A 16,218-nucleotide genomic window follows, 5' to 3' on the forward strand; every position below is an offset into this window, starting at 1 on the left:
TCTATAGTCACCATGCCACATCTAGAACCCTAGTCAGAAACGCATTCCGACAAGGCTTCTATTGGCCAACCACAGTAGCCGACGTCGAACAAATTGTGCGCACCTGCGAAGGGTGCTAATACTACGCTCGGTAGACCCACCTACCAGCCCAAGTGCTCCAAACGATCCCCATCATGTGGTTGTTTGCTGTCTGGGGGCTTGATCTGGTCAGACCTCTCAAGAGGGCACCCGAGGGCTATACACACTTGCTTGTCACCGTAGACAAGTTTACAAAGTGGGTAAAGGCTCGACCAATCTCCGCGATCAAGTCCGAGCAAGCCGTGCTGTTCTTCCTTGACATCGTCCATCACTTTGGAGTCCTAAAATCCATCATCATGGACAATGACATGCAGTTCACTAGAAAGAAGTTCCTCCGATTCTGCGATGAATACCACATCCGCGTGGATTGGGCTGCCATGGCGTACCCCCACACAAATGGGTAGGTTGAGCGCGCAAATGGCATGGTCCTGCAAGGCCTCAAGCCTAGGATCTTCAACTGATTGAACAAGTTTGGTGGATGATGGGTCACAGAGCTTCCCACGGTGCTCTAGAGCATGAGGATGACCCCCAGCCAGGCCACCAGCTACACATTATTTTTCATGGTCTATGATTCCAAGGCTATCCTCCCGACCGACCACGACTATTGTTGATAGAATATCGTCGGCAGTCCTCCGAGGGGTATCCTACGAAGGTAGATTGATCGACAGAGATGCGTGTAATCAAGAACAAGAAGACAAAAGAGACACACGAGTTAGATAGGTTTAGGCTGTTAGTATGACATAATACCCTACTCCTGTGGTTTGTTGAATTGTATTGGCTATCGTATGATATTATGTGAGTTTGGAGGGGGTCCCTGCCCGCCTTATATAGTTCGAGGGGCAGGGTTACAAGTTGATTAGATCTAGGAGATAACCGAAAAGTAATTACAAATTATAGGAATCATGGGATAATACGTATCCTAACATATCTCGTAGTATCTTTAGGATATCTTCCCGGTGTCTTGCAGGAAGCGCCGAGTAGCGTCGTGCCCCACAAGGCATCGTCTTGTTGGCTATGCCGCCCCTAGGGGCATAGCCCATGTGGTCTGCCATGGGTATCTAGGGTCATACCTCCCATAGCTAGTCCCTGAGCGCCTTATATCCGTTGTGCAACGCCATCTTGAGCTTATCCGAGCAGGTGCGAACAAAGCCAAGCAACCAAACGCATGGTCCGACCACCATGATGAGTTGCCGAGCAGTTGTGAGCCATGGCCGAGCAGCGTCAACCATCCCCGAGCAGCGTGAACCATCACCGAGCAGTGTGAACCGTCGTCGAGCAGTGTGACCCATCGTCGAGCAGTGTAACCCAAGTACGGCTTGCCATAAGGGTGTAAGGAGCTCAAATTCACAATCAAAAATTTGCTTGCAGTGGACTAAGTGTGCCCACTTAGAGTCCGACCATGAGAAAGGGAGATAGTCTTCTTCAACTTCAAGTGGCGTGGAGTCTTCTAGATTAAAGCAAACACACACACCGCAAGGTGAAGTGTGCCCACTTAGTCTCTGAGGCTGACAGTAGGTGATGTAGTCATGTGGTGCTAGGGTCCAAAGTAGAAGAAAAGTAGAGGACTAGTCAAGCAAGCAGCCAGTCCCCAGGCGTAGCCCCGAAATGAGAGAAGCACATTCACCGCAAGGTAAAGTGTGCCCACTTAGTCCTCGAGCCTGATAGTAGGTGACAGTCATGTGGTGCTAGGGTCAGAAACAACAGTCATTAGAAGAAAGTCCCCAGTGCGGTGAGGATCCAAGTCGTATTGCTAACATAGTCCCCAAGCCACAAGTGGAAATTTTGGAGAAAACAGATCATGGAGAAAATACCAGAGTAATGGTTGTACAGTAGTAATTACTGAGCCATAACAGTTGGTAGAGAAGTCGGTGAATATTCGGTGAGCAGTAACAAATTGTGGCGATAAATGGGCTATACGGGCTGTAGTTGCGTGAAAGCCTAGGTAACGGCCCACCACGCTGTTGCAGAGAATTCGGAGAGGCACAAATCGTGGGAGCAGTTTACCAAAAACCCTCGAATGCAAAAGGTGCAGGGAGTGATTTATAACTACGCCGCCGCACCCTGCGCTCCCACCTTTGCCATTTTGCCATTTCATCTTCCTTCTTAGTCCTTGCATTTCTAGATTCACACGTGCTCCCGCCGCCAATCCCAAAACAGATCTGAGAGATGGCACCAAAGAAGGGAGCTAGAAACCCGAAGAAGGCGGCCGCCGGAGCCAGCCACGACAACAAGTGGGTGTCGTCGATCATGGGGGAGGTGGAGATCAACAGGATGGTGGAAGCAGGTGTTCTCCTAGACCGTGTCACCGCCAAATGGCAGCCAGCCAGTGGTAAGCCCTTTCCAATGCCCCATACCAATGAAGTCGTAGTTTTTACGGATTATTTCTAGTGTGGGTTAGGTTTTCCCGTTCATCCTTTCTTGAGGGATCTACTGGAGTTCTAGGTCATTAGTCTGTGCAACCTCCACCCAAACACCATCTTGCACATCTCCATCTTCATCCATTTCTGTGAGGCATATCTCAGAGTTCTTCCCCACTTCAACCTCTTCCGTCATCTATTCTAGCTGAAGAAGAAGGGTGGCGGCAGTTCAAAGGTGGTCAGCGGTGTGTATCTTCAACTCCGTGATGGGATGGCAGGCGAGTATATCACTGTACCACTGAACACCTCGCTAAAGGGGTGGAATGCCAGGTGGTTCTACATGAAGTAGAGCCATCCCGCCATCCGCTGCAACGTCGACCATGTTCCGGAGAACTAGAGGTGCTGGTCAGAGAAACCGAGCAGTACCGACATGGAGCAGGTGAGGGAGTTCCTCGACCTGATAAAGGGCGTGAAAATTAACAGTGGATTCGTGGCGGCGAGCTTCATAGTGCGCCACGTCCAGCCCTGCAAGGAGAGGCCCCACATGGGCTATGACTTCATGGGTGACTACGATGGTACCCGGGAGAGCACAAGAAGGCTATCGAAGGATGAAGTGCTAGAGCAGGCCGCAGAGCTATTCGCTCCAAATGCCTCATTCAGTGTGTCAAAGCAGACGAGGGCCTTCAACTGTACAAACCCACCTCCTTAGGTAAACACCCCAATTGTTTTGTTCTTGATGCTTTTCATCCTTTACCATTGCCGAGCAGTGTGCTAATTCATTTGTGGAAAGAACCATTCGCAGGACCGAGCGGTGTACTTCTCGGGTGTGCCGAGGGGCGATTGGCCACAAGCGGTAGATGCCCGGCCACCAGCTAGGCCTAAGGAGGGAGCTATCAGTGCCTCGTCGGAGTCTAAAGGCGTTGACACTGGTCGGATGGAGAGTACTCCCCCAATGTTGGAGGAAGTCTGGGGGAAGAGGGTAGCGGCAGATGAGCTGACCTAGAAGAAGAGGAAGATGGTGGGTGCCATTCCCCACAAGCTAGGCGGCATCTTGCTTGGCGGTGACCAGACCACTCAGACACGGAGTACAGTGATGTCCGAGTGGTCGGATGACGATGAAGCTCCAGTAGCTCCTCTTCCGAGCACTGAAGTGCCTCTGCGTAGCATGCACACAGAGGAGTGATCAAAAGGAGGGCAGGGAGTCCCCGAGCAACTAGTGAAAAGAATCCCCGAGCAGCAGGCGAGGGGAATCCCACAGTGGCAGGCGGAGGAGAGGCCGATGGTGGAGACCATGAGACCTCCACCTTAGGGCACGGGAGTCAACCCTAGGGCCACACCTGGAGGCTTGGAGAGGCAGCGCTAGTTTAGAAAAGTGTACCGACAGGCCAACACATAAGTATCCTTGCCTTTTTGGTATTTTGCTATTGTGTCATTATCTCTTTCAGCGATTGATGTGCCAATCTGATGCAGAGCGAGGCGCACAGAGGAGTTGAACCCATTAGTCTAGACCGGCAATTAGCCGGGGGCTGGTCCCGACGTGGAGGTGACGCCGACAAATCCCATCCTAGAGTCCTCAGGTGCTCGGCAGCCTACGGAGGAGTCAAGCGCCCCTGCTGGTGGACTTGGGGCGGTGAACGGTTGGCGCCAATGGTGGATGGGTCAGCGGTGGTGCCTGGGGCAATGACGGTAGCCGCCAAGTCTTCAGAGGCGACAGCTAGAGTTGCTGACGCTAGGCCAGAGACTACGGCGGATAAGCAGGTGGCGCTCAAGGAACAAACGGTGCTCCTTGAGGCATCGATGGGCGTGGTCGGACACGCTGTCTAGCCACCGAGCCTCTTGGTTATGCCTACAGCTACGGAGGAAGAGGACGAGGTGGAAGAGATCGAGCGTGAGGAATCATGACCCCAAGCCATCCGAATCCTCCATAAGCGAGGCGACGAAGTGGTGGTCATTGAGGAGGAGGACACCACCAGGGAGCTCAGAAGACTGGAGTCTGCCCTTTCTAAAGTGATGAAGCAGATCAAGGTTAGTACTGTGTCTGCAATTCTCGTCTTTGATGTTGGAGATCGGAGTTCTTCATAGTCTTGGTGCGTTTGTAGGGGATAGCTCAAACTACCGAGCAACGGTGCCAGGTGATCAAGAGGATGGAGCCCCTCACCGAAGAAAACAAAAAGCTGAAGGAGGTGATGAAACTCATGGAGAAAAACATCTAGAGGGCCCAACGCGAACGGGATCTTACTGAATCCAAAGCGTGGGATCTAGAATACCAAAGGGCGTCCTATCCAAGCAACTGGCAACTGCATCTGAGCAGCTGCGGGGCAAGTCCGAGCAGCTAGAACGCAGCTCTGAGCAGGTGATGAGTCTTTTTGCATAGCTGGAGCAGAAGTCCGAGCAGCTCAGGATCGTCTCCGAGCAGAGAAAAGGTATGGCCTATCGGTGATTTTGCTTTGCATTGTTGAAGAGTCATATTGTTACTAACGATGGTTATGCTTGTAGAGGAAGATGCTGAGCTCGGCCAGCTACGCCAAACTATCGGGCAACTCTAGGAGGAGGAGAAGACGATGGCTAGGTGGGCGGAGAAGCTGGTAGAGGAGCTGAATGGTGAGTTCTTCATGGTTGGAGTTATTGCTAGAGTAATTTTATTGGCTTGACGGACCCTTGCAATGCCTATAGACTATCGTTGGAGGGTCAAGGCATAGTTTGATGTGCTGGAGCAGGAGGCCAGAACCCAGCGGAGCAAGCTCGACATCATTGTTACTGGAGTCAAGCCGGTGCTCAACTACATTGACCTAGAGTTGGCTCCTCAGCCCGATGGCAGGCCACCGTGTCCAGACACCTTCATCGACCGGTGCAAGGCGGCGTGGGAGAACTTCAAGAGCTTCAACTACGATGCCACCATCACCGCTGTTACACATGCCCTAGCGGTGGTCTGGTCCCACTACCTGTCCATTGAACTTCAAGCGATAGGGGCCAGATTCACCAGAGGGACGGAGGCAATGGAGCATCAACGGCTGGAAGATGAGTTGGAAAATGCGGCAAAGAAACTAGACGACGACATCGACCTATTCGGCGATGGCGAAGCCCAATGATCTGCTCAGAGAATATTCTATAATAACTAGAGAGAGTAGTTAGAGCGCGCAAGGGCGTAGATAGACATTTACATATATGTATAAATGTTGTGAAATGACATGTGCATGTTTATGCAGTTTGCTAGTATTACGGTGAAAAAATCGTTGTAGTGTTAACCCTAACGCAATTATATGAAGTATAAGTAGCGTCCAAGTAGTTAGTTCGTTACTGAACTCTTTGCCTTGGCTAGCCCATAGTCCATAACATCGAGCGCAGAGCCCATGCACGTGTAGGAGGAACAGGCGTGACCAAAGAACCACAGCTGACCACCCATAATGCAGAGCGCGGAGCCCGTAGCACATGTAGGGAGAGATCAGAGACTGGGTCTTCTCCATAGAGAACAGAGCGGAACATGTGCTGCTAGGTGATTGACAAATTAACTTGGAGATATACATAGTATAAGTGGCGTTCGAGCAGTTAGTTCTTTTTACTGAGCTCTTGGCCTTGGCTAGCCCATAGTCCATAACATCGAGTGCGGAGCCTGTGCACGTGTATGTGGAACGGGCGTGACCAAGGAACCGCAACTAACCACCCATAACGTAGAGCATGGAGCCCGTAGCACGTGTAGGGAGAGATCAGAGACTGGGTCTTCTCCATAGAGAATAGAATAGAACGTGTGCTGCTCAATGGTCGGCGAAATATCTTAGGGATATGGAGAAATGTGGTGGAGCGTTTTTAGAGATCACATATTGGAGATATGGAGAAAACGTGGCAGAGCGTTTATGGAGATCACATATTAGAGATCGTTAAGGACTAGCTTAGAGCTAGCGACCGCAAATGGAGATTAAACCGTAATGGAGAAATAATGGAGACAAATTAGGGTGACCAAAACTTCTTTCATTATGGATTGGAGAATACATATCTGGAGTGTTTCAAGGATAGAAACGTATAAGGTGCTCGATGTGCCATGAATTGAGGATATCGATTCCGTCCAAGTCACATAGCCGGTAAGACCCTAGTTAGGTAACCTCTTTGACCACGTAGGGCCCTTCTCAGGGGGAGGAGAGCTTGTGCATCCCTTCGGTTTTCTATTTTCTATGGAGAACGAGGTCGCCGATAGCAAATGAAGGACCTTTAATGTTGCGGTTGTAGTATCTTTGCAAGTCTTCTAGGTATTTGGCTATGCGGATACAAGTGATCAGGCATTCTTCCACGGCCCTGTCGACGTCCTCTGTCCAAATAGCTACGATTTTCTCTTTATCATAATTTTCCACCCTAGGTGCTCGGAAGGCAATGTCCGCTGGTTGTATGGCTTCTGAGTCATAGACCAAGAAATATAGAGACACACCGGTGCTACGACTATCTTGAGTGCGCAATCCCTAGACCACAGCTGGTAGCTCTTTGAGCCATCTGCCCGGATGCTTTTCTTCTTTCTGGTATAGCCTCTTTTTGAGGGCATCAAGGATCATGCCATTCGCTCGTTTGACCTAGCCATTGGCTCTAGGATGGGCAACGAAGACGTATTTGATGGAGATGCATCGGTCTTCATAGAAGACCCAAAAATGATGACCAGTAAATGTAGTTCTGAGGTCGGTGATAATGCTGTTCGGGAGACCAAATTTATGGATGATATCTTCAAAGAACTTGACTGCCTTCTTAGCAGTAGTCGAAACAAGAGGTTTGTATTTGATCCACTTGGAGAACTTGTCGATGGCGATGTACACATACCAAAAAACACCTGGCACTGGCTTGAAAGGCCTGATCATGTCTAGTCCCCAGCATGCGAAAGGCTAGGAAGCTGGGATGGTCTACAGTTCTTGTGATGGCACATGTATTTGCTTGGTGAAAAATTGACATCCTTCACAATGTCAGACGAGGTCTTCTACATCGGAGATGGCCGTGGGCCAGTAAAACTAGCTCAAAAAGCCTTGCCGACCAGGTTTCTCGAGGCCACATGGTTGCCATAGGACCAGAGTGAATTTCGAGAAGTAGTTTCACTCCCTCTTCTTGGGTGATGCATTTCTGCAGTATCCCTTCCTTGGCACTTTTTCTCATCAAGTTCCCATCCGCCAGCACGTAATGCTTGCTTCGATGGATTAGGCATTCGGTTTTAGTCTTGTCGGTGAGTACTTCAGCGCTGGTGAGGTACTTGATGAACTGTTCCCTCCAATCGGTGACCGATGAGGGTACTGTAAGTACCAGCTGCTCGGCGGGCGGAATTTCTTGCACTTCCTTCTGTTCCTTGATGGACGACGTAAAGAGGTCTTGAACGAAGACCCCTGGTGGAATCACAATGCGAGAAGAGCCTATCTTAGATAGGTGGTTGGCGAGTTGATTTTGATCTCATACCACGTGGTGGTACTCGATACCATAGAACTTTCCCTTAAGCTTCCTGATTTCAGCGCAGTATGCATCAATCTTCTTGCTGGAACATGGCCAATCTTTGTTGAGCTGATTGATGACCAGCATGGAGTCTCCGTATACCATGAGGCATTTGATGCCAAGCTTGACAGCTATACGGAGTCCGTGGAGACATGCTTCATACTCAGTGGTGTTGTTGGAGACTGGAAAATGTATTTGGAGAACATATCAGAGCTTATCCTTGGTCAACGTAATGAACAAAATGCCAGCACCAACACCGTTGATGTTGAGGGCGCCATTGAAGTACATCACCCAGTGCTCGGGGCATGTAGCAGGGATAGGCTCTTGGATCTCGGTCCACTTAGCGACAAAGTCAGCGAGCGCCTGTGACTTGATGGTAGGCCTACGTCTAAACTCAACGGAGTAAGTGCCGAGCTCAACATCCCACTTGATGATGCGGCCATTAGCCTCTTTATTGTGAAGAATGTCCCCCAAAGGGAACTCGGTGACCACGGCAATCGTGTAGTACTCAAAGTAATGGCAAAGCTTGCGTGACGTGATTAGAATGGCGTATAGCAGCTTTTGAACCTGAGGATAACGTGTTTTGGGCTCATTAAGGACCTCATTGATGAAGTAGACCGGACGTTGCACCTTATAGGCATGCTTGGCCTCCTCATGTTCGACGATGATAGCTGTGCTAATGATGCGAGAAGTGGCGGCGACGTAGATCTGTAGAGTTTTGTCTGGCCAGGGCGTCATCATGATCGGAGGCTTTGTTAAAAACAACTTGAGCTGCTCGAAAGCTATATCTGCCTCCTCCGACCAGAAAAAGCGCTCAGAGGCCTTAAGGAGTTTGAAGAACGGTAGTCCCTTTTCGCCAAGGCGTGATATGAAGTGACTGAGAGCAGCCATGCAACCTGTAAGCTTCTATATATCCTTTATGGATGTTGGCCGTTTCATGTTGGTGATGGCGGAGACCTTGTTGGGGTTGGGTTCGATGCCACGAGCGCTAATGATGTACCTAGGAGTATGCCAGATGGAACTCCAAAGATACACTTTGAAGGGTTCAATTTCCATCTGTACCTTTTTAGGTTGGCGAACAGTTCTTCAAGGTCGGCAATGAGATTATCGGTGGTCTTGGACTTGACAACCACATCGTCGATGTAAGCTTCGATGTTGTAGCCTATCTATTGATCGAGGCACATCTGGATGGCCCTTTGGTATGTCGCCCAAGTGTTCTTGAGTCCAAAGGACATGGTGGTGTAGCAGTACGCACCGAAAGGCATGATGAACGACGTCTTGATCTGGTTGACTTCCTTGAGGGATATCTGGTGATAGCTAGAGTAATAGTCGAGGAAGGAGAGTAGTTCATAGCCGATAGTGGAGTCTACAACCTCATATATTCGAGGCAGACCAAAGGGGTCTTTAGGGAAGTGTTTGTTAAGATCAGTGTAATCAACACACATTCTCCATTCTTTATTCTTTTTTTGAACGAGAATAGGGTTTGCTAACCACTTAGGATGATACACTTCTTTTATGAATCTGGTAGCTAGGAGCCATTTTATTTCTACCCTAATGGCCTCCTTCTTGTCTAGCTTGAATTGTCAGAGTTTCTGCTTGATCGGTTTGGCGGTCGACGAGACATTCAAGGAGTGCTCGATCTTCTCCCATGGTACCCCCGGCATGTCTGCAGGTTTCCAAGCAAACACATCGATGTTGGCACATAGGAAAGAGACGAGCATGTTTCCTATTTGGGGTCGAGGTGAGCCCTAATCTTCATGGTCTTAGAGGGGTCATCGAGGCCAAGGCCGACCTCCTTGGTTTCCTTGGACTTGGCGGAGGCGCAAGGAGGCTCCAGCGATGGGATCTCCAGGTCATTGATGGGCACCGTCTTGGCGTCGGTGACCACACTGGCCATTTAAATGGAGAGGTCGGTGGCTTCGGCAAGGCGAGACTCTCTATCTCGCGGGCGTAGGCAATGGAGAGGTTGGCCCATAGGGCTAGGACTCCTGTAGGCAAAGGCATCTTCAGCACCAGATAAGCGTAGTGTGGTACGACCATGAACTTGGCCAGAGCTGGCCGACCAAGTATGGCGTGGTAGGCGGTGTTGAAGTCGGCGACGTAGAAGGTGATGTGTTCGACATGGTAGTTGCTAGCCGTGCTGAACTGTACTGGTAGGATGATCTCTCCAAGCGGTTTGGATGCCCTGCCAGGTACCACACCCCTGAAGGAGGGGTCAGAGGGTGTGAGATCTCCTATCCTGAGGTCTAGCTCCTTTAGTGCTTCGGCGAAGAGGAGGTTTAGAGCGCTCCCACCGTCGATGAGCACTTTTCTGAAAAGCACTTTCTAGACAGTTGCATCAAGGATGAGGGGGAAACACCCTGTGTAGGGGATGTCCGCCCACTAGTCGGCCCTACTGAAGGTGATGGGGACCTCGGACCAGGGGCAATAGCAGGGGTTAGCGACGACGTCTTTCGTGTTGACGGCGAGCACCCAGCGGGCAGTTAGCTTTCGCTCTCTTCTGCTCTCGCCGGAGGTGAGGCCCCTGAAGATGGTGGTGACCACCTTGTCATTATCCTAGAAGGCATTGTTGTTGCCCCTAGCTTCCGCTCCGTCGTTGTTGTTGTCGTCTGGCTTTTTAGCCTAGAACTCCTTAGACAAGCTGAGGCAGTCCTTCATCTTATGCTTGGCATTCTTGTGGAGAGGGCACGGGCCGACGAGGATCTACTTGTATTACTCGTCGTAGTTGTGCTTGGCGCGAGGTTCGTCGACAGCGGCGACAATATGGCCTGGTCAGCGGCGGCGATATTGACTAGACATGGATCCTTCTAGTCGATCACGACCACTGTCTTTGTGGTGACTGTAGTCGTCATAGCAGCGGTTGTTATGGCGCCGATCATCGGGACGATTGTCGCTGCAACGAGTTGGGCGATGAGTGCCCACTTCCTTGTTGAAGCGCACTTTAGCTTCTTCGGCGTCGGCGTACTGGTTGGCCATCGTAATCATCTCACCAATCCCTGTTGGTGGCTTGCGGTTCAACTTAGAGCGGAGGTCACGGTGATGGAGTCCTTAGACGAAGGCGGTGATGACCTCAGCTTCTGTGATGTTAGGAATAGAATTCCTCATCTCAAAAAAGCATTTGATGTAGCTACGGAGGAGCTCGGACAACTTCTGGTATATGCGATTTAGATCATGCTTGGTGCTCGGCCGAGTACACGTAGCCATGTAGTTATCGGTGAAGACCTTTTTTAGCTCTTCCTAGGATCCAATGGAGTCTGGGGCAAGGCTTGTGAACTAGTTCATGGCAGTTAGCATGAGCATGATGGGAAGATAGTTTGCCATGACACTGGTATCTCCTTCGGTGGCGCACTCAGAGATTGTTGAGGTGCACTCGGACATCCTAGTCAACCTTCGGGTCGTGTTGGCGAGGGTGTTCGATGCAGTTGCTCATAGGTCCCCGCTAGAGGGGTTGCCTATCATTGCCGTGCTGGTCGGTGAAATGACTTGGGCGACGATTAGATCTTGGCATGGCTGATCGATGAATCGAGCTTGTAGAGTATGAAGGTCTCTGATCCTGGCGGATCTCGTTGACCTAACAGTGCACCACTTTAAGCATGGCGATGACCTTGGTGACCTGCGGCGTCTATAGGAGCCGGGCGAGCTCATTGGCGGCCCTGGCCAAGTTGGTGCTTGGGGTCTTGTAGACATTGTGGTCATCAACATGAACAAATTCGTCGTCGAGGTTACGTTGGAGTTGGCGTGGCCTTCCTTGCGAGTCGAGCTGAGCCTCATTTGCTTGGCACTATGCATGGTTGACGTTCCTGTTGATGTGGGCAGCATGGTCCTCCTCGGTTTCCCCTTCCCATGAGGGCTATCGACACTGACGTTGAAGATTGTGCCTCCACAGAAGGGAGGGAAAAGAAGTTGTTTGGTGGAGATTTCAGCGACAGTATTCGTAGAGCCCTAGGACTCGGAGTCTGGATTCTCCTCCAAGATGGTTTGGAGGGATGCTGTGGGGTGTTGGCCGACGTGTAGCATGTTGACAATCGGCGAGAGCTGGTCGGTGATCTGGTCGATGAGAGGATGGACATCTCCAACCTGGTCGGCGAACTTGCCCCTTAAGGTAGCGGCGACACCGGTGAGCCCAAAGGGTAGGGCCGTAACCCCTAGAGATTCTTGAGTAGCCTCCGATAGATCTAGATCAGAGGGTGGTCGGCGCTAAACTAGAGTGTCCAGAGCCGATTCTGCGATGGAGAGGCAATCAACGAGCTTCTAGCCAACCTGATCGATGGATGTGATCAGGTCATCATTATTGATTTGCCTCCTCTAGTAGCGAGGGAGCGGGCGGCGAATTGTCGGTGAAGGCAACCTCAGAGGCGGTTCTGAGATCAGATCTCCAGTCGTAGGTGTTGGGGTGATTGGTGCAGAATCGGTCTACACCGGCTCGATGAGATCTCTAACTCCGTCAGCGTTGATGATCCACGAGATCGATCCGACCATGAAGATCTGGCTGGGCTGTGGGAGGGATGAAGAGCCTACAAAACGTACCATCTTGTTCGACATGGAAATAGCACGCACACCCCTACCTAGCGCACCAACTGTCGATAGAATATCATCGGTAATCCTCCAAGGGGTATCCCACGAAGGTAGATTGATCGGTAGAGATGTGTGAATCAAGAACAACAGGCAACAGAGACACACAAGTTAGATAGGTTTAGGCTGTTAGTATGATGTAATACCCTACTTCTATGGTCTGATTTCGTCCCGTGTCGAGGACACATGAGCAAGCCGAAAGGGTCCGCTCGATGGAGCTGGAGATCCACCTAGCTTCAGCGCAAGGGTGGTCGATCCTACGTGCTCCTCCCGAGACGTGCTAGTCAATTTGACCCTGCAATTGACAAGGAGAGAAGTTTGTCAGTAATTTAGGGCAGAATATGCTGATGTTGCCAGACAGTCCTGAATATGCGGCTCTGAGAGCCAATATGAAAGGAGATCGACTAAATAGTCGATTCCAGCATGTTCATAAGAATAAATCGGTTAGAGCTCATAGGGTTGTGTAAGAAGAATTGATTATCGTTCAGGATGAATATCATTATTTAGACAAATATTGGTCAATGGCAATAAGATATTAACAATAATTAGCTTATACTAAGCCAATGACTGCAAGTAACCAAACCCCTTTATAAAAGAAATAGTTCATCATCATTCAACCATTTAATAGAGATAAATCTAATGAACATATTAGATCTCATCTATCGCTATGACTAGTGGGGCATGAGGCAGAATCATGCAGGCCATAGAAACAACAATAGACTCGACGACCCTAACTTATTACCAATATCAGTGGGGCATGATGTAGAATCATGCAGGCCGTAATACAATAATAAGATCATGGGGCTAACACATCTTTCAACCCATCGCTACTTAAACGGTCTCGTGACGTGAACTATTCGTGGAAGCGCTCGATATCAGCTAAAACGGCCGATTCAGGCATAGCGCACAGTTAAGGTCATGCCCTCTTAGGAACAGATCTACCAAATCACAATCCCCACTCCACGGTGCTAACAGTGAGGTGTGAGGCAGAATCACACAGGCTATGATAACGAGCCATGAAACGGTTTTCGCTAGCCAATAGATCTACTCAAGATTAGACATGCCTTAACCGCACGCTATGCATGATCAAGATTGATATAAAACATCTGATAAAACATAACTCATCATTTAAAGTGCAGATTAGATCAGTTTAGATTAACAAACGATGGGTTAAAAAGGATATAAGGCTGATCTAGATCAATCCCAATCAGGTGAAGTGATATTACTGTAATTAAATAAATAATGGAAGCAATAAGCAATATCGGTAACTTAATGAAACTATCCGAAGGAATGCCACCCTTAGATAGAGCCGATAACTTGACCTTAATCTAGTTCGAGCAGTGGAGGTCGACCGGATTGATGCTACCCTACTTGAACTAGACAAGAGTCGATAACTAACTCATACTAGAGTCATAGTGGAGGTTGACTAGATTGATGCAGCCATATGAACAGAGGTATAAGCCATGACGGTACTTACAGACAAGCAGTGGAGGTCGACCGGATCGATGCAGCCATACTTGCTGAAGAACTTGTCGGGATCTACTCTACTCCTACTCTTAAGGGGTGGCCAGAGCCGAAAAAAGTAAATAACTTGTATTGGATTGATTGTGTGTCTGATACAATAGCCGAGGTTTTATATTTATACCCTAGGCTGATAAGTCCTAAACAAACACGACTAGATAACAAAAAGAAATACCAAGATACATGGACTCTAATTTCCCTTATGTAGAATCCTCGCTGATGAAGCTTCCTTGTTTGATGTGTGTCCTTGTTTCTTTTATCCTAATATGCACCTGGACGTCACGTGTCTCTCAAATTAATTAAATAATATTTCTTGGCTGGCTCATAAATATCCCTTAATTAGGAAACTTTCTCGCTTTTGACATCATCGGCCGATCTCTTCCTTTCCAGGATAAGCTTACTAGATTTTGGTGTAAACACATACGTATCCTAACAGATCTCATAGTATCTTTAGGATATCTTCCCAGTATCTTGTAGGAAGCGCCGAGTAGCGTCGTACCCCGCAAGGCTTCGTCTTGTGGGCTGGGCCGCCCCTAGGGGCACAGCCCATGTGGTCTGTCGTGGGTATCCGGGGTTATACCCCGCACAACTATGGAGCGCCAAGGGTCAGGTCATACGATGAATAGGGAGCCAAGGCATCCCTCGAGGATGCCATGGACCAGCTAGATGAAGTGCGTGAAGTCACACTCCTCCGTTCAGCCAAGTACAAACAAGCGTTGGACCGGTACCACGGCCATCGAGTGCGGGGTTGGGCCTTCAATGTCGGAGACCTAGTGCTCTGCCTCATCCAGTGCAACAAGGACCACCATAAGCTCTCTCCATCATGGGAGGGACCATATGTTGTAGCAGGGGTGCTCCGACCAGGCGTCTACAAGCTCAAGACCATCGACGGCAAGGTCTTCGTCAATGCCTAGAACATCGAGCAACTACGTCGCTTTTATCCTTAACAAACGCACACTTTCTCTTATTAGTTTCACTATCACCTCCCTTCTCTTTAGTGACACCCAACCTTAGCAATGACAAGGGGTCAAATTTCACTCGGGGGCTAATAAGAGTGTACCTATCCGGTAGATATTTCTCTACGCCTGACCTTCTCTCATGTTAAGACCTAGAAGCGAGGTTTGTGGAAATAAATGCTGAGTAAAACTGGTCGGACTATGAGAAACTTATGCCCCGACGGCTATGGCATCTTTGCTCACTAGCATGATCAGAGTTTTTTCTGCACCCCGGGCTTTTTGGCCTTAGCTACCAAAAAAGTCAGTGCGCCTCTAAGAGTATATCAACCTGGCAAACCTTCTCTGTGCCTGACCCCTCTCATGTTGAGACCTAGAAGCTAGGGATACGGAAACAAACTCTGAGTAAAACTGGTCGGACTGTGAGAAACCTACTCCCCGATGGCTACAACATCTTTGCTCACCAGCGTGATCAGAATTTGTTCACCCGCACCCCGAGCTTTACGGCCTTAACGATGGAAAGGGTCGAAACACACCAACCTTTTTATATGAAAGGGGAGAAGGGATAAACAACTATTTGGCCATACCGAAATCTATGAGCTTGTCCATTTATTACAAGTTCATCGCCTAGCTTACTGCCTAACTAAGTTTCTAGGTGGGATGTTCTTATCCCCTATCTCCGTAGGTAAGTCCGGTCCCAGCAGGTAACACAAGTCGATCAGACAGCTTGGCTACTACGGAGAGATGGGTAGGGAGCAGCAAGATGCCCCACACGGGTTATGCCGACCCCATCACGAACGATAGACCTAGATTCCACTCGAACATGTTCGGTAAGAGCTCCTCGAACCCGTCACTAGTGACATCAAGGTAGGTCATGTGCTAGAGGTCGCCCTTAATTTAGGCACGTTTTCTGTTATCAATTTTGCTATCAAGCCACCGACCCCAGCAACGGCAAAGGTTTGGGCCTCACTCAAGGGCTGGCAAGAGTATCTATTCGCTAGACATTCTTTATGCCTGACCCCTTCTCACGTTAAAAAACTAGAAGCAAGGTGTGCGGAAACAAACTCTGAGTGAAACTGGTTGGACCGCAAGAAACCTACGCCCCAAGGGCTACGACATTTTTGCTCACTAGCATGATTAGAGTTTTTGTCTCTGTCTTCTTGGGAAGGGTTTGGAGGGGCCCACCTATAGAATCTCCATCGAGGAGAGGTCGACAGGTCACCCAAGTTGATCAAATGACTCGGGCCGCTACCTAGAGATGGATAGGGAGCAGTGGGAAGCCCCAT

At 49.5% G+C, this 16,218-nt stretch overlaps 1 protein-coding gene across 1 annotated transcript; it reads right to left on the reverse strand.

The window, feature by feature from the left end:
- Positions 1–7,847: 7,847 nt before the first annotated feature.
- Positions 7,848–8,624, reverse strand: LOC136516060 (uncharacterized). The gene is made up of 2 exons (XM_066509469.1): positions 8,138–8,624; positions 7,848–8,068 (listed from the first exon to the last, which is right to left on the reverse strand). Exons 1-2 carry the CDS (start codon positions 8,622–8,624, stop codon positions 7,848–7,850), a joined length of 708 nt encoding a protein of 235 aa, XP_066365566.1.
- Between the last annotated feature and the right edge of the window lie 7,594 nt (positions 8,625–16,218).

Source organism: Miscanthus floridulus, chromosome 17 (genome assembly GCF_019320115.1).
Source record: "Miscanthus floridulus cultivar M001 chromosome 17, ASM1932011v1, whole genome shotgun sequence".
Classification (NCBI taxonomy): Eukaryota; Viridiplantae; Streptophyta; class Magnoliopsida; order Poales; family Poaceae; genus Miscanthus; species Miscanthus floridulus.

What these genes read in the sequence shown, in the direction of transcription:
- LOC136516060 (XM_066509469.1), bottom strand. Translation starts at nt 8,624, where the DNA reads ATGACGCCCTGGCCAGACAAAACTCTACAGATCTACGTCGCCGCCACT. An exon ending in CCTCAACATCAACGGTGTTG is followed by an intron (nt 8,069 to 8,137) that starts GTGCTGGCATTT and finishes TACATTTTCCAG; the next exon opens with TCTCCAACAACACCACTGAG.